This window comes from Miniopterus schreibersii (assembly GCF_964146895.1).
Source record: "Miniopterus schreibersii genome assembly, chromosome: 4".
NCBI lineage: Eukaryota > Metazoa > Chordata > Mammalia > Chiroptera > Miniopteridae > Miniopterus > Miniopterus schreibersii.
In genome coordinates this window covers 10,464,912-10,483,028 of record NC_138105.1, presented here as the reverse complement: position 1 = coordinate 10,483,028, position 18,117 = coordinate 10,464,912, and the positions used below count along the sequence as shown (strand labels likewise).

Here is an 18,117-nt window from a genome sequence, read left to right as displayed (position 1 = left end):
CTCCCCACTCTCCACAGCAAACCACCCACTGGTAAGTAGCCTCACTGACAGATATTCTTCCTTTTGCCGAGGTGAAGTCTGCCTTCCTATAACCTACCCTTTGGTCTTCCATTTTGCTCTATGGAGAACAGTTTAGTTATTTTCTCCTGCCCACCTCCTGCCCCCGACAGGCTTCCCAGTTGCTTCTTTCTTGCAGATTAAGCATCCAATTCACTGTTCCTTGACCTTTGCCAGGGTGCCACTGCTCCATCAAAAGCTCAGTATATCAGACTCCAGGTAAAGTCTGACAGGCACATTGTAAAGGGGGCTGTTCCTGTCAGTGATTAGGACACAAACGAGTTTTATCCTACAACTGTACTGCTTCCCTTGGCATCTGCATTACACTGTTGTTTCACTCTAAATTTGTGGCTAATGAAAGGCCCTAGATCTTTTCTTAAGTGAGCTACTGAGGCTGAGCAAGGTGAACTTCCAATATGAGTTACTGTTCATGAAATAAATTGTTTTGGTAGGTATGATCCCATCAGAATCAGTATGAAACTGGTGAAGGCCAATTCTCACTATCTATTAAAATGACTCTACATATTTTCTTGGGATCATCTGGCACATGCAATCCAAAAAATAATTTGTTACTTACTCATTAGCATTCAAGCTAGCTGTGGCTCTGATGATCATGTAGCAGAGTGTGAGAGCACTGAGGAGGCCAAAACTGGCAATAATAAACCATTCTTCTGTTGACAAAGGAAAGGGAGGAAATCACTCTGGGGAGAAGGCTTAAGTGAAATCGATGCCAACATTTCCCTCACAAGCAACGACGCAGACGCCAACGGAGGAGTAAGCCCAGGCTGGCTCAAGGAAGTGAAGCAGGAGGAGGTTTGCCAGAGCTACTAACTGGAGGAGGTTAGTGGAAGGAGTGGTAAGAGCTGCAAGGGAGAGAGGAAAGCACGGCCCAAACGTTTCTTCCAGTTCAGGTCCTGAGGTCTGTGAGGAGCGTGGCCATCAAACACCGTGTAGTGAAAATATGTATATAAAATTGCACATGGATGCAGATTTTTTTACTTATTAAATTAAGTGACAGTAGCCCAGCTGGGCGTGGATCAGCAGTTGAGCATCAACCTAAGATCCAGGAGACTGTGGTTTGATTCCCGGTCAGGGCACATGCCCAGGTTGCAGGCTCGGTCTCCCAGTGGGGGGCGTGCAGGAGGCAGCTGATCAATGACAACTCTCTCATCAGTGATGTTTCTATCTCTCTCTCCCCTTCTCCCTTCCTCTCTCTGCAATCAATAAATATACATTTAAAAATAAATAAAGTGACAATAAAGTAAACTAGCCATACATATAACTTCTCCTTCTTCATTTTGTCTCTTCTGCATGGTCATGTCATTCATTCTCAGAGAATGGCTTAGAAATACGGAGTAGTGGTTCCAAAGGTCTTGTGGGCATACCAAGCAGTCTGCAGGCTGGCCGTCCATGGCATTCACTTCTACCTTCCTTTCTCTTATGCATGGGTTATAGTCTTGACTTAAAAAGCACATGAACTGGTGTCTCCAAAAAGGACTACCCTTCACAACCTCACCACTGGCAAGCAGCACTGGCTGTTCTGGCTCTGTCCAGCATTAGTAGGAAGGGTAGGTGATTCACGAGATACTTGGCCCATCCAAGAGTTGAAAACCACTGGTACACAGAACGCTAAAGATTTTTATCCAGTCTCGTTTTAGAACCAGGAGGTCAGTTTATATTTTCCCTTAACTTTTCAAAGTCTGTATTGTAACATTCCAAAAACAATGTTTACTGAGAAGCTAGAAAATAACCTGAGAACGAATTTGATATCCTTTTTAAAAGTCTGAACACTAAAATGTTTCCTAGAGTGTACACTAACTAGGGCTGGCTTAACAAAGTGTTGCACAGTAGAACTCCCTATATTACCTGCAATGAGGCAGAGAGAAGAGATTCACTGCTTGAAATAACAGCTGTTTATATGCAAAGGCTATGTTGTAACATGGGTGTTTCTCAATCTGGCTTTCGTGAATCCTACAACTATGCAAAACAGTGTATACCTAGAAATTTTTCTAGAAAAATTGGATTTTAAAAGTGGTGATCTTTAATTCTCTGCCCACCTTGGTTTGTATTATTAAAAGACTTAGCAAAGTTGTTCTTTTAAAATAACAGTGCAGGCAATGCTCCTTGGATTATAGATTCCTCATTAGAATGAATTTATAAGGCTTTTCTTTAAGTCAAAATAAACATTCAAGGACCCACACAGCCTGGCTGGTGTGGCTCAGTGGTCAAGCATCAACCCATGAACCAAGAGGTCATGGTTCGATTCCTGGTCAGAGCACATGCTCAGGTTGCAGGTTTGATCCCCAGTAGGGGGTGGGCGTGCAGGAGGCAGCCGATTGATGATTCTCTCTTTTTCTCCCTTTCCCTTCCTCTCTCTGAAATCAATAAAAACATAAAAAACAAAAACAAAAAACCCATACAAATCCACCATTCTACCCACATATATTTTAAGTTAGGAAATACGTATACTGGCATTTAAAAAATTAAGAGATGATTGGTTATCCTTAATTTTTTTCAACTTAGACTTTTATACATGATAAACAGACTAACTTTTAGAACTTCAATTATGTCTATGCTTCTGAATTCTGAATGTACCATCCATATATGCATGGAATTTCAGTGATAAAAACTAGTAATCAAAGGAAGTAAACACCATCATAACAATACCAAATGGGCTCACAGGTATTTTAGCAAAGATCCACCGCAGCTGGGGTCGCGATCATCTCTGTTCTCCCAGTGTGTATTTAGCACAGTGCCGTGCACACAGTGGATGCTGGCTGAACGCACTGTAGTTGCTATGGAACTACAGAGTTTTGAGGGAAAATAGAGGCAGCTTAGGTGTAATTTAACCACATAAATTTTATTTACTAACATGCATAAATTCTGCTAAAGGTGAGTAACTTGATTAATGAAGTATTTTTTATTGTCAAAATAGAAGACTTTGAAAGGATATTCCTACATCAGATATAACTGAATCAGTACTTAATGTCGTAGTAGGTGCTCAATAAATGTTGATCAATGAAGGGCTTATAAAAACTCAACAAACAAACTACTTTCATCTCCTTTCTATTTGACCAATTTAAAAAATCTAGAACATAAAACCTAAATGCCAAAGCAGAAAAATATGAAGTGCTGTTAAACAAATCATTGGGAAATGGTCGGAAATGAATCAAACCATATGCAAGACTAGTTTTACTTATTTTATAACTGAATGAAGTCTCCTTGAGTTTAGACAAATGATAGAATAAAACCTGGGAAATAATTTTCTATTAATTTTTGGCTGTTGAGAAACATATTTACATTAACTGAACAGACCACGTGAGTCTTACTATGTCAAGGGAAACATTTTTCTTAACGGCTTGACCACTGTACCGACTCTGAGTTAAGCAGAGTCTCATTAGGGTTAGGGCTTGAGGCTAGAGGCAAGCAACGGCACATACTGGAAAAGGCAGCACCAGAGTGGTGATGAGATGGGGTGAAGTGTTGTTAGATGAAAATAACAAAGAAAGAATGGAAATGAAGAAAACAGTTGACTGGTTACAGGTGAATGAACACAAGGCCACATGCACACCTGCCAGCCACTCACAAGTTCTTAGGTCTGGCCATCAAAACACTCCGAGCGCTTCTCTCAATGATTCAGCAATGATGACATTCACAACTAGCCCAAGAGCACTTAAGGCAGATTTCCCTTTGGCTTTTCTCCCACCTTGTGTACAATTATACCAAAGAGGTAAGTGCTTAACACCAACCCTCATAAAAGTGTGAAATACAGTGAGCTGCAACAGGCCCATCTCAGCTGTTCCTAAGCTGTGGATTTTTACGTTCAGATTCCAGATTAGTTTGCGCAGCCTGGGAACCAGAGAGCAAAGGTGCTCACAGCCCCCACCCTCCTCCGCCCGTTGCTGCTGCTGCCTTTCTTCACATCCCAACATGACCTTTTAAAATGCCATCTGCATCACAATCATTTCAAAACATGTTTATAAACAGCTACGGAGACAAACCTCTGAACAAGTGCTGGTCTGGGCAGCTACTCCTATTAATCCCACACAAATACACAAACTCCCTATTATAAAGCAGGTTTCCTTATCCCCAGTAGCTGTTTTAACCAAAGTACCCATTACTTTTTCGGTTGTAGACTGTCTCTGCCCCCGTGATTGCCTCAACTCTCCTCTGGAATTGTCAACAACGCCAAATAGCAGCAGCAATCCTGCCATTCACCTGGGCACAGGGCCCACTTACTTGTTACTGCAATGTTGATCTCTCCCGTCCTAGGGGTGAGCTCTCCGTCCTGAGGAAGCGGTGAGATCCCGGAAGTTCGAAGTGGCTCAAGGCCAAGGGAGTTGTCACTGGCGAGGTCACCCAGGGCTGGTCTTCGGTTAACTGCTTGGGTTCTGGTAAGCCTTTCCATATCAAATGCTACGTTATCAGCGCATGGCAAATTTGGCTGCAAAATATTCCCAGATTAAAAGTACTTGTAAGAGTAACAATTTCTAAAGGTTTGACACCGTGTTGAAAAGACCTCAAGATTTTTTCCATGTGATTTCCTCTCATTTGTCTCCCCATCTACCCTTTCCACTCTCACCCAAGAGGTTTTCTTTAAAAGAAACGGGTGATTTCCTACCCAAAATGGTACAAAGGAAAACCAAAATCCACTGCAGAACTGAGAAAATTGGGTACTTCATTTTTTTAAAGAAATGATAACCTTGTGGCGGTGGCTCAGGCCAAGCAGGTCAGTAGTATAAAGCTGACAAACAGTCAAGTGTAACTTTGGCTCAATGCTCAAGGACAGCAGGTGACATACAACACCCCTTTCATCCTAGTAACTTCTCTGTAATGCCCCACTTATCTAGTCGTCAGTTTTTAAATATCTTCCCCCTTTAAACACAAATAAAGCTTAAAACCAAGAGCAGATAACGCTGAAAAGACTTTTGAACTCTAAGAAAACTGTTTCAAAATCTAAGCATCTAATCCTGAAGGACAGCTATAGAGCTGCCTTGGAGCCAAAGCTTACTCACTGAAAGTGGATGTGCAAGTCTTCTGATTTAACAATATGGCTATTTGGTTTCCCTAGCAACCTTCATTCTTTTAGCTGAGAATAGATAGCGTATTAGAAGCAGAATTGGGAACGGTGGCTGAGAGAAGCTCATATACTGAGAAGTGACAGCCAACCAAACCCAACACAAATGGCTTCCTAGGCAAAATAATTGCGTTCCAGATCACCCCAAAGCCCAATTAACAAAAAATTACAGCACAGTGTAATAACTGGTGCTTATAATGATACTCCATTAGTTAGGATTATTATTATTTTTTTATATATAAGGAACCATAGTAGCTTGTAATACATTTTAGAAGGATTTTCATTAAAAACGGTAGGAAAAAGTATTAGCAGTTCAAAGAATAGGATTTAAAAAACAAAACCACCAAGAATGCTGGAGGAACAAAAGCGGCTACATTAGTATTTTCCAAAGTGTCTACTACATGCCAGACACATTGCAGCAGCTCTAAGTTAAACCTCACAAACGGGGGCGACTTTGTTTCCCAAGGGACATCTGGCAATGTCTGGAGACATTTTTATTGTGTGACCAGGTAGTCATGCTACTGGTATTTAGCAGAGGCCGGGACGCTGCCAGGCAGTCCGCAGTGTCCAGTGCTGAGGTGGGGAAACCCTGTTCAACTGTAACGTCAGCGACCTCTGAAGACAAAGGGTAAATGGGCAGGAATGTCCATTTTAGGACTGCACCTGAACTGTCATCTGAGAGCATATTTCAAACAGGAACACTTAGGTCTTCTCTGGGTTGCCAAGATAAAATGAAGAATTCATCTGCTGGGTCAAACTAAACTTTTTGTTCCATAAGGAGATTATTCATTCACTCTTTTTTGAGACTAGAAAGGTTTTTTGTCTTTTTGTCTAAAAAGCAGTAATCCTGGATATGTACTTATCTTAATAAAGGAGCGCTAACTGTAGGAAGTCTCTGAGGCCCTCGGCTGGTCAGTGCTGACTCGCCTGCCACAGCTGAAGTGTTCTGTGCCCCGACCAAAGCCACTGCCGGGGTTAAGGCTCGCCCAGGGCTGCCATCACCCACCTCACCGCTTACCACTTACCAACGCCCAGAAGAGTAAAGCCAAATTCAAGAGGAAGAAACGTAAGTGATGACATAGTTTTATATTATGCTGAACACAGGAAAAACTGCTACTGGAATGGAGTCAAAAGTCTGTATTCTATTCCTTTTTTAGTTCTCCACCACTCACCCACCACCACCCGACAGAGGGAGGCATCCTGGTGGACCAGCGCAGTTCTTCCCCTTCCCTTCCGGGAGTTTCCTGAGATGGGCTGGAAGAAGGGCCCTGCTGGACTAACCAGGTATGGGCAAAGAAAGCCAGTGTCCTCTCCTGAGAAGTAGCCACCCACTTGTGCTGTTCTGACACTTAGAGATAAGACTTCACAAAATGGGCAACATACCACAATTCCCAGGGCCTTCAAAATATTAAGTTTGCACATAGGACAGGTACAATGTTCACTAAGCCAGGGATCCACGCAGGATTTGTGGAAAACATGCCTATAAAAGAAAATGGAGAACTGTATCAGAAATGATATGCTGAAACACTATTAGGTCAAAGTGCAAAGAAATTGTATTAACATATCACTGACAGAAAACCGCCTGAACCCAATCTTATATATTGATAAGATTGTATAATGAGAACTGATTAAGTTGTATTTGGCTGTTTCGTCTTTTTATTCCACCAAATTCCAAAAAAGATTTGAGGAAACTTAGAAAGTTAATTAATAATGAAGACAATGAATTACGTCTGACAAATTAGTTGTTTTCTATAATGGTTAAAGCAGGAAAGGAGAATTTCAAAAATATATTAAACGTCAAAAGAGTTCTCTGTATAATTGTTTCATGGAACTGTTTAAATGCCATTTAAAACATTACTTAAAAAGACTTCTAAGCAACCTTATGCTAAATGTCTGTATAAGTTACAGGGCAGTTGGGACTATTTTTAGGGATGAACAGTATTTCAGAATCAGATAACACTTAGCTAGCAGTTTTCAGCTGAAAGGTGAAAGGGAGAGAGAGGTTGTTGAGAGGTGATTCTCTCTTTCACTCAGAAGAGTAGAAAGTCCCAACCTTGTGATTGGAAATAAATCAGCCATGGAGGGTTTTGCATTCCTAGAAAAGGAGCTTGTGCCCTCTGGGAGAGAAGGCATTAAGAAAGCGGTAGCAAACACTACTCAGCTCAAGTACCCCTCCCTGCAGCTCGGAGCGGCTGAGAGGAAGGCATGGGGGAGCCAGAGTCCTGGCCACACTGGGAAGAGGGCAGCCACCAAGACATTCCAGGTGCCTTTGGAGGAACTGGAATTTGAGTTTTGGGATAAGATGAAAGAAATTTTGAGAAAGATACCAAATTGAACCATGGTATGTCTTTAAAACTTTGTTAATTTATATCTATCTTATAAACTTATATACAGCTGTTTAAAAATGCGGTTTTCATTTTAAAAGAGCAAGCTATAAAAAACACTGCTTCATTTGGGATTTGAAAGAAATGTTTGTGCTGACAGCTTCAGCCTGAAGCTGAACAATAAACACTCACCTACCTACCACCCATTCGGTGGCCTTGCATCCATTTATTTGGGATAAGAATAAAGATCTCGAAGACTGAATTTATCAAGCTAATCTGAAATGTGCAGAGAATGCACTGAACCAGAACCCAATGGTCCCTGAATGTTTTTATTTAAATCTGAAGGTTTTTACTTAAGAGATGGAAGTCACCAAACAGCAGTTGAGACATAAATATAGGGTGTCCCCCCAAAAATGTATATACACTTTGAATAACTATTAATTCCAATGTTTCTTTCTTTTTAGATTTCACCCATTGAAATTAATAATAATTCAGTGCATATACATTTTTGGGTCACCCTGTACATGTGGTATTTAAGGCATCAGCACGTCCGCTTGTTCCTCATACCCTGGTCTGAGCGCTCCCAGAGGGAGGTGAAGGCTCCTTGCCGCGGGGGACTGCCGAGGGTCTGCTCAGTTGGGACTACCCCGTAGCTGTCAACTGTGCCCAGCTGGCTGTAGCCTAACAAAGACCAGAACTAGGCTTTCAATCCTTTTTGGGAATATAGACCCCTTTGGTTTGACATAAATGACAGATCCTCCTCCTACAAGGGTGCATCTGCCTAATATCTGGCATAGGTTTTTGGGAGGACCATGGACGCTGAGGGTTTGGTTAGCGTTGGGTGGGGGTGGGTAGCTGGGAAGGTGCTCTAGGCCAGTTCCATGTAGGGTGGACAGTGGAATTTGGCCGGCTGACAGGTGACCTCTGATGGGCCACTTTGGTCCAAGGGTGGGTGGGGCAGCTGACTTTGAGCAGATGTTTGTGGAGACCTCAGTTTAAACAAGCAGCAGTGGCCTGGGTGTCAACAATGGTTTGGCTCTTGCCCTTCTACTCTTGCCAGCATTTCTGCTTTCCTCTTTCTAAAACCTGCCTTTTCTATTCCTGGTTACTCAGGAAGGACAAAGTGGCATACTCCCATATTTAATTTTTACAGCTGCAAGAGTTGAGTGTTCTCTGCTCATCTCTCCGTTTAAACCTGAGTTATAGATTTCTCTCGTATTGGGGGTGTTTAATAAAAAGTGCTGGGTCCCTGCTATGGGGCACCCTAATGAAGGACAGCGAAGATTGACTGGTTCCCAAGGGACAAACTGAGAATGCCTCCCTTCCTTAGGTAACTCAAAATCCAGAAGAAATGTTTTCTTAAAAAAACAATCCCCAGCCTTTTCCGTCTGCCTGCCTGCCCACCAGTGGCTTTCCTAGCCCCCATCCCCACCCGTCAGCTCGCTGTCTCTCCCTGCCCTTCCCCGGCCCGCAGCCTGCCAGTCTGACCCCACAGCACAACCCTCTTCTGAAAACAGCCCCAGTGACTTTCCTCTTCCCCCGCTGGCCCTTCTGACACAGCCCATCACTGGCCCGGTCACTGAGGGGTCTTGGCGAGTGAGCGCCCTGCACCGTTTCTTCTCTTCATCAGCCTCTCTCCCTGCCTCTAGCTCCTACATCGCCAGGCTCGGCGCGCCACGCCCTCCCTCCTGGGCAGAGCCCTGGGGCCTTCTGACTCCCAGCTGTTTCCTCTGGCAGCTGGGGTGGGGGTGGGGAGTGCTGGGAGGCTGTCTGAAGCAGTAGGTGAAGTGTACACAGGGCATACTTAGAACAGCACCAAGGACGTGCAAATGAAAGGCATTATTAAACATACACTCAGGCAAAGTAACATTCCCGTTTCACACGATATCCCGATAAATGGCCAGAGCACTTGAGCATGCCTGGCATCCAGACACCTGAAAGGGCAACACCTGGGGCCAGTCAGGTCTTGCAAAGAAGCCCCTTTCCACTGTTATAAAAGAGTCAACAAAACAATAAAAATACACACAAAAGCAGAAAAGGGCCCTACATACCTAGGGCTGAATGGCTACTGGGATGGAAAGCAGGGGGTGGTCAGGACATGAAATGTCAAAAGGACAAGCAGATCAGAGCTTCAACAAAGTCCTTTATTCCTATGAGAAATACTTTGGGATACAGAATGCGACACGTATGGCACATAAAAGGAACAAACCCAATAATACTGAGATACAGTGCTTCCCCTTTCCTACTTCCCACACACTACTAACTAGTGAGCAGAACAACGCTGGGGTGGGGTGAGGAGTCTACAGTGAAGGTGACTTGTTTTCACAGCTCTGCAGCCTCTTGGTGCCGTACAAGAACCTGGCAAATATAAAAGGATCCAGGATTATTCAAGGTCAGAGACAAGCACTGTTTCCCCCAGCTGGGACTGGCAGCAGATACTGTTTTGAAGAGGCCCTCCCTCCGAGGTGGGGCAGCACAGTGACACGTCAGCCAGCAGCCATGACTGACCCATTTTAGTTCTTAAAGTGGCATCTTAGATACATGTTTATCCACGATGCTTATGAAAAGTATTTTTATCTAATAAAAGATGTGTGGATGACCTTTAAATAAAGAGGCTGAAGGTGAGATCTGCCATTCCTAAGGTGTGCTGGCTAACATACAAAGGATGATCAACTGACACAAGCGGGGGGCCAACAGCAACGCCAGCTACCATCTGTCCACAGCACATTGATGTGACAGAGATGGAAAGTAAAGGCCATGCAACGAGAGCCAGCAATCCAGGAGAGAGCAGCATTTAGGCCCCGGTCAGTTCAGGCTCCAGACAGGCTTGTTAAAATTAGAGACAGACAGACAGGCACTAAAGCACCTGGGCTTTTCTTCTCCCCATACTCGGGAGAAGGGGGGACAGTGAACGCAGACCCCTTCCAGTCTGGCTGTGAAGGAAGAAGCTGTAGGGTGGTGTCTGAAGATGGGTTTGAGAACTGGAGTAGCAAAGGCCTGAACGCTGATGAGCAGACAGAAGGAATAAAACTGGTGGGAGCAAAGAGCAGGTCCCTGGGGAAGGGAAGGGCTGGCACAAAGAGCCTGTCAGAGAAGAGGATGGGGAAGGCTGCCACGGTGGATGTGGAAGCAGGTGCGCGGAGGCTGGGGCCAGGAAGCAGTTTCAGCTGTCTAAGAGCCACTGCTTTCTCTTCAAGGCTGATGGTGAAGGTATCTGCTGACATGAGGAACAAGGAATGAGTGAAGGTGTTTAAGGAGAACAAATACAACTGGGAACGCTGCCGTGAGGACCAGGGAGAGGCAACCAGGAAAAGAGAAGGGCTCAGCACCCTGGGAGGCAGAGGAACCAGAGCTGCGTGGCAGCAACAGTGAAAGGAAGAAGCAGTGGAGTCACACCTCTACTTGGTGTTAGAGACCAACAGACCCAAGAAGAAGGACAGGGTACCCAGGCAGAGGCAACACAGTAATAGCAGCACAAGGCAAGAGTTAATTTTAAGAGAAATCTATTGGAAAGAAGAGGCTCGGAGAAGACTTGGAGTAAAGATGAGTACTTGTGTGGAGCCATCCTCTGGGCCAGTGGTTCTCCAATGGAGACAGCTGGAATTGTTACAGTTGTGTGTGTGAAGGGGCTGCTACTGGCATCTACTGGCTAGAGCCAAGGATCCTGCTAAATACCCTGCAGTCCACAAAACAGCCCCCCACCCCCAGCCAACAAAGAATGGTCTGGTCTCAAATGTCAACAGTGCCCAGGCCGAGAAACCTTGTTTCAGGTCAGCAGCTGTCAACTTGGTCCCACAGCATGTTGCTCAATGCACAAAGTTAATTTTTATTATACCCCAGAATCATGCTGCTGTTACCATTTCAGTGAGGTGATGTTTTGCTGAGCAGGGTGTGCAATATAGTTTAGAGAAAGCTACAACTTACTGAGACTTAAGAGGTAAGTGTAACAGACACCAACCTGCTCCAAAGCAAAAGGGGATCTTTGACACACAGGCAGGGCAGGAGTGAGTGGTGCCATAACTATGGATGTAAAGAAATGCTGTTAAGTTTGCCCAAATCCTGATACTCAAAAGCAGATCACAACCCTGGCGGGTGTTGCTCAGTGGTTAGAGCACCAGCCTGCCACTGAGCAGCAGCCTGCCACAATCTGAAGGGTTGTGGGTTCGATTCCTGGTCAAGGGCATGTACCTGGGTTGCAAATTCAATCCCTGGCCTGGGTCAGGATGCATGTGTAGGCAACCAATTGATGTATCTCTATCACATCTGTTTCTTTCTCCCCCCATCCCTCCATCCCCTCCACTCTCTTAAAAAAAAAAAAAAAATTAATGGAAAAAATAACCTCAGGTGAGGATTAACCAAAAAAGAACAAAAAATAAAAGCAGGTAACTGATGACCCTGCTTTGTAATGTATCCTGCCAACCTTTCCCTGACTTGTATTTGTATGTGTATTTCCTTTCGATTCATGCTTTAGACTGTAAATGACTACATGGAAAAAACTGGTAATGCATAACTTAATTTTCTATAGGACAGCTTACATTTAATTTTATAGATTTACCTTCATATGTAAACTAGTTATTAAATTCCATAACTTTTTAAAACACCGATCTTTCTAGGCTCAAAATAGATCACTTTGGGAATAAGTAAAATAATAGTAGCTCATGGAGACAACTGCTACTGATTATTTTATTCATTCACATCCTGCTTTATTAGAGGCTTGGAGTTGTGTGATGTGTTGTAAAGCAAGGGAAGAGGAAAGATCTTTGATTTTAGGCTTCTCCAATGGTGCTTTCTTATATTTCCATCAATACTTGGAACTGTGTATCTTAATGTTTCACATTCCCTAGCATGGGATAGCACCATGGTAGGAACTGACATGCTAATACAGAAAACGTGCTCTTTTTAGGGCACTGAGTGCAGGTGAGCACCCTCCTTCTGGAGGGAGGTATGGGCCCTGTGTAAAAAGCAGACCTCTGTGTCAGCTCTGCCATTTCTGAACAGTGTGGCCTTGGCATGAACTGTTGGCTTCACAACCCTTCAGTGTACATGGGGAGAAAACACTGACCCTCCTACAGGAGAGAGGAAATGAACTGCACAGAGCAGAGTGCCTGACCTGGAGGCAGCGCACAACACTCATGCACCCTCCCACTCTGCATGAGTCAGGTTCAGGAAAGGACAACCCAAGTCCCTCGAGTTCTGGCACCCTGACCACATGAGCACTGCTGAGGCTTTATTGGAGGGCCTAGGGATGTGTTCTGATTCAAGGACGAGAGGAACGGTGGCTAGTTTTGAAACCCACATAAGTCACAGAATTAACTATTTTTGACCTCAATGCTTTTTAGACTATGGAAGTGGCCAGAGGTTGTGCCCCTGTGTTTCTCATAACTAGAGAAAGGTTTGTGCTGCCTGGGGGAGCACAGCTCACCACTAACTGCAGCCCCCACTACGTGCAGTGTGTAGCCGGGCCTCGGCCTGCTGGAAAAGCCCTGGCTAAGGTGGCTCTGAAAAGCAGTAGGCATCCCGACTCTGAGAGGAAGACATACAAACCACACTACTAGTGTTTTTTTTTAAACCAAGAAAGTTGACATACTTGCAGGGGAGAATCCGGACAACATCATTCTGCTTATAGCTCTCTATGCAGACAGCACAGTGATCAAAGTCTGGGTCTGTTTCCTGAAAGGCAAAGCATAGGAACAAAGTCACATGCTAAAGCTAAAACTGCATGAACAGTGGAAAAACAATTCAGACAAGAACTTTCCTGTGGCAACTACAGGAGATAAGTGATTATAAAGTGAAAGGTTATAAAAAAAATTTAGTATGTTTCCATTTGCTTAACTATATCATATATCAACCCAAATTATATCTAAACCAATCTGTTTTATCTTTACACTAATGCTGTAATGATTAATACTAATTCTGTTTGTGTAACATCTTAGAAGTCAGAATTCTAATTTCCCCCCCACAACACATCATCTGTACATTGTATTGTGTTCACCACCCCAATTTAAGTTTCCGTCCATCACCATGTATCCCCTCTATCGCCTCCTCTACCCAACCCTGAATTCTAATTTTTTTTAAGATTCAATGAGTTGTCACCCTGGACAATGTTCCTCTCCTCTTCCCCACTCTTGCTGCATCACTATTCTTGTCTAGGCGTCACTGCACACCTCCACATCTGGGTGCTCACCAGGAGTCGCATGTTGCTAAGCACAGGCAGAAAAGATGATGAGCCCCCAGAAGACTGCTATCTGGCAGTCTGCCCCAACTGTGCTTGCAGATTTGGGGTAGAGAATGCATGGGCTCAACTTGATACTGGATCTTTATCAAGATTCAGGAAGATTCAGCCAGTTGTTTGGTCATCCAAAGTACTGATGTCCTTTCTTCTCTGGTGTGGGGATGGGTTTCCCTGAATTGTAATTAAACACAGCATCTACAGGAACCTAAGCCAGGAGAGGTGACACTATCTGTAGTGTCACTGCCACTTGGAATGAAACTCAACAGGTCAACTCTTGGCAGGTCTAGAAGACAGACACTGAGAAGAGGTGTTGATTTTAATTAGGAAAGATTGCTTTGTGCTAGCCTGAGAAACAAAACAGGGTGAAATTAACGTGGCAGTGAAGACCACCAGACCAAAAGTGGTAACTGTGACTGCTGCTCAGTTACACTTACCACACTATTGTGATGCTGCTTATATTTTCTGGAAGTGTTTTTACTTTTTTCTCCCTTGAGTGTACAGTAAAGTTTACCTACAATGTCTCCACCTTCAGGAGCTGTGTCATGAAAAATCGAACGTGGTGGTGTTAAAGCAGTGGGAATAAAAGTGAGCCAAGGCAATACAGTGGTAAAACAGAGGCTGGACAATCAGCTGAAATGATCCTTGCAGAGCTTTGTTAAATCATTAGAGTTGGGTGTGGGGCAGAAGATGATTTTGTTTTATGCTTCCAGAGATGCAATTTTTTTCATTCTAGGTAACCTTGACTATATGGAATATATAGGGTCTAATTTTAAGTTGCTGTTTTGTCCTCACAGAGCAGAAGCAGGGCTCTAGCATAACTTGAGCTCTGACTGGGGCATTGTGGTGAGCAGTCTCAGCCACAGCCTCTGTTACTGCCTCTCCGATCCAGTCCTCCTGTGCCATCAGGCCCAACCCTGAGCACTGTGCCCTTCTTGCCAACTGCTTAGCCCATGCTAAAGCCCATGTTAACCAAGACTCCCTTGCAATCTGGATCTCTAGTTTCCCATTTAATTGGTAAAGAAATAAAACACAAAGGAGAGGTGGCAAAGTCTGAGAAAGCATAGCAAAAAAGCAGCAAGAGAAAGACATTTAGTTACCAACAAGCTAGCTCCCATAAGACTGTCAGCTGATTTCTCAAAAGAAACATTTCAGGCCAGAAGGGAGTGGCAGGAAATATTCAAAGTAATGAAAAGTAAGAACCTATAACCAAGACTGCTTTACCCAGCAAGGCTATCACTTAAAATTGAAGGAGAAATAATAAAGAACTTCCCAGATAATAAAAAGCTAAGGAATTTGTTACCACTAAGCCAGATTACAAGAAATGTTAAGAGCCTGCTTTAAGAAAGAGAAGAGACACACAGAACAGAGTTAAAAGAATAAAATGGCAAAAAATACATATCTATCAATAATCACTTTAAATGTACATGGCTTAAATGCTCCAAACAAAATACATAGGGTAGCTGAATGGATAAGAAAACAGGACCCATATATATGCTGTCTACAAGAGACCCACCTCAGAACAAAAGACTCACACAGACTAAAAGTGAAGGGATGGAAAAGGATTTTTCATGCAAATTGAAGGGGAAAAGCTGGAGTAACAACATTTATATCTGACAAAACAGACTTTAAAACAAAGGCTATGCTAAGAGACAAAGAGGAAACTACATAATGACAGTGGGAGCAATTCAGCAAAAGGATATAACCCTTATAAACATTTATGCACCCAAAATAGGAGCACTTAAATATATAAAACAAATATTGATGGCCATAAGAGATCAACAGCCAGACAGTTATAGTAGGGGATTTTAACACCCTACTGACATCAATAGATAAATCTTCAGGACAGAAAATCAAGAAGGAAACGGTGGCCTTAAATGAAGCACTCATGTGGATTATGTGGATTCAATGCATACTTATAGAGCATTTCACCCCAAAGCAGCAGCAGAATATACATTCGTTTCAAGTGCACATGGAACACTTTCTAGAACACATGTTAGAACACAAAACAAGAAACTTTTCTGACCATAATGGTATGAAACTAGAAATTAATCACAAGAAAAAAACTGAAAAACATACAAAGACATGGAGGCTAAATAACATGTTACTAAACAGTGAAATAAACTAGCAATGAGATCAAGAAAGAAATAAAAAGATACCTCGAAACAAATAAAAATGAGAGCACAAAAACCCAAAATCTGTGGGACAGAAGAAAAACAGTCCTAAGAGGGAAATCTATAGTATTACCTATCTCAAGAAACAAGAAAAATCTTGCCCTGGCTGGTGTGGCTCAGTTGGTTGAGTGTCATCCTGTGCACATCCTGTGCCGGATTTATTCCTGGGGTTAGGGCACATGCCCGGGTTGTGGGCTCATTCCCCAGTAGGGAGTGTGCAGGAGGCAGCTGATGGATATTTCTCTCTCATCAATGTTTCTCTCTCTCCCTCTCCCTTCTTCTTTCTCTAAAATCAACACAAACATTAAAAAAAAAAAAAAAAAAGAAACAAGAAAAATCTCAAACAATCTAACTTTACACTTAAAGGAACTTGAAAAAGGACAACAAATAAAGCCCCACATTAGTAGAAGAAAGGAAATAATAAAGATTAGAGCAGAAATAAACAAAAGAGTCTAAAAGCAACAATACAAGAGATTAATGAAACAAAGAGTTTGTTGTTTGAAAAGATAAACAAGGTTGACAAATCTTTAACTATACTCATCAAGAAAAAGAGAGGACTCAAATAAATAAAATCAGAAATGAGAGAAGAAACTGCACCAAAGAAATACCAAAGGATAGTAAGAAAATATTATAAACAACTATATGCTGACAAATTGGACAATCTAGATGAAATGGATAAATAGCTAGCACCATACAATCTTCCAAAACTGAATCAGGAAGTATCAGAGAATCTGAATAGACAGATTACAACTAATGGAACTGAAGCAGTAAAAAAAAAAAATCTCCTAACAAACAAAAGTCCTGGACCAGATGGCTTCACAGGTAAATTTTACCAAATTAACACCAAATCTTCCTCAAACTATTCTAAAAAATTCAAGAGCAGGGAAGACTCCCAAGCTCATTTTATGAGGCCAGCATTATCCCAATTAAAAAACCAGATAAAGACACTACAAAGAAAGAAAATTAAAGGTCAATATCCCTGATGAACATAGATGCTAAAATCCTCAACAAAAATATTAGCAAACTGGATCTAGCGATACATTAAAAAGATCATACACCATGATCGAGCGGGATTTATTTTGAGCATGCAAGGTTGATACAATATCCACAAATCAATAAATGTGACACATCACATAAACAGAATGAAGGATAAAAATCACACGATCATATCAATAGATGCAGAAAAAGCATTTGATAAAATCCAGCACCCATTTATAACAAAAACTCTCAGCAAAGTGGGAATAGAGGGAACATACCTCAGTGTAATAAATGCCATATATGACAGACCCACAGCCAGCATCACATTCAATGGGCAAAAACTACAAGCATTTCCCTTAAGATTGGGAACAAGACAGGGATGTCCACTTTCACTGCTCTTTTTCAACATAGTACTGGAGGTCCTACCCACAGCAATCAGGCAAGAAGAAATAAAAGGCAGCCAAATTAGAAAGGAAGTACTGTATATAGAGAATCCTAAAGATTCCACCAAAATATTACTAGAACTGATAAATGAATTCAGTAAAGTAGCAGGATACAAAATAAATATCTAGAAATCAGTTGCATTTTTATATACCAATAATGAACTATCAGAAAGGAAAACTAAGAAAACAACCCCATTCACAATTGTTTCAAAAAGAATAAAATACCTAGGAATAAATTTAACCAAGGATGTAAAAGACCTATACCTGGACAATTATAAGACACTGAAGAAATTGAAAAAGATACAAATAAGTGTAAGCATATACCATGTTCTTGGACAGGAAGAATTAACAGCATTAAAATGTCCATACTACCAAAGCAATCTATAGATTCAACTCAATTCCTTCAGGATACCAATGGCTTACTTCATAGAAATAGAACAAATATCCCAAACATTTATGTGGAACCACAGAAGACCCCAAAGAACCACAGAAATCTTGAGAAAGAAGAACAAAGTTGGAGGAATCATGCTATTTGATATCAAGCTATACTACAAGGCCACAGTCACCAAAAACAGCATGGTACTGGCATAGAAACATAGAGATCAATGGAACAGAATAGAGAGCCCAGAAGTAAATCCACACCTTTATAGTTGATTAATATTTGACAAAGGAGGCAAAAACATACAATGGACTAAAGATAGTCTATTCAATAAGTGGCGCTGGGAAAACTGGACAGATTATGTGCAAAAAATGAAACTAGACCTTCTTACACCACAGACAAGAATAAACTCAAAATGTTTTAAAGACTTAAATGTTAGACTCAAAACTATAAAAA

At 42.3% G+C, this 18,117-nt stretch overlaps 1 protein-coding gene across 3 annotated transcripts in view; it reads right to left on the bottom strand.

Annotated features, from left to right (window-relative positions):
• The window catches only part of RNF130 (ring finger protein 130), a 102,374-nt gene that overhangs the window by 19,128 nt on the left and 65,129 nt on the right, over positions 1–18,117 (bottom strand). For 2 of the 3 annotated variants that reach the window (XM_081135672.1, XM_081135671.1), the window contains exons 5-8: positions 13,046–13,128; positions 6,518–6,614; positions 4,297–4,501; positions 635–728 (exon numbers count right to left, since the gene is read on the bottom strand). In XM_081135672.1, the coding sequence (XP_080991798.1) occupies positions 635–728; positions 4,297–4,501; positions 6,518–6,614; positions 13,046–13,128 (479 nt within the window). The remainder of the gene's footprint in view (positions 1–634; positions 729–4,296; positions 4,502–6,517; positions 6,615–13,045; positions 13,129–18,117) is intronic. The other variant, XM_081135673.1, reaches the window with a different exon arrangement.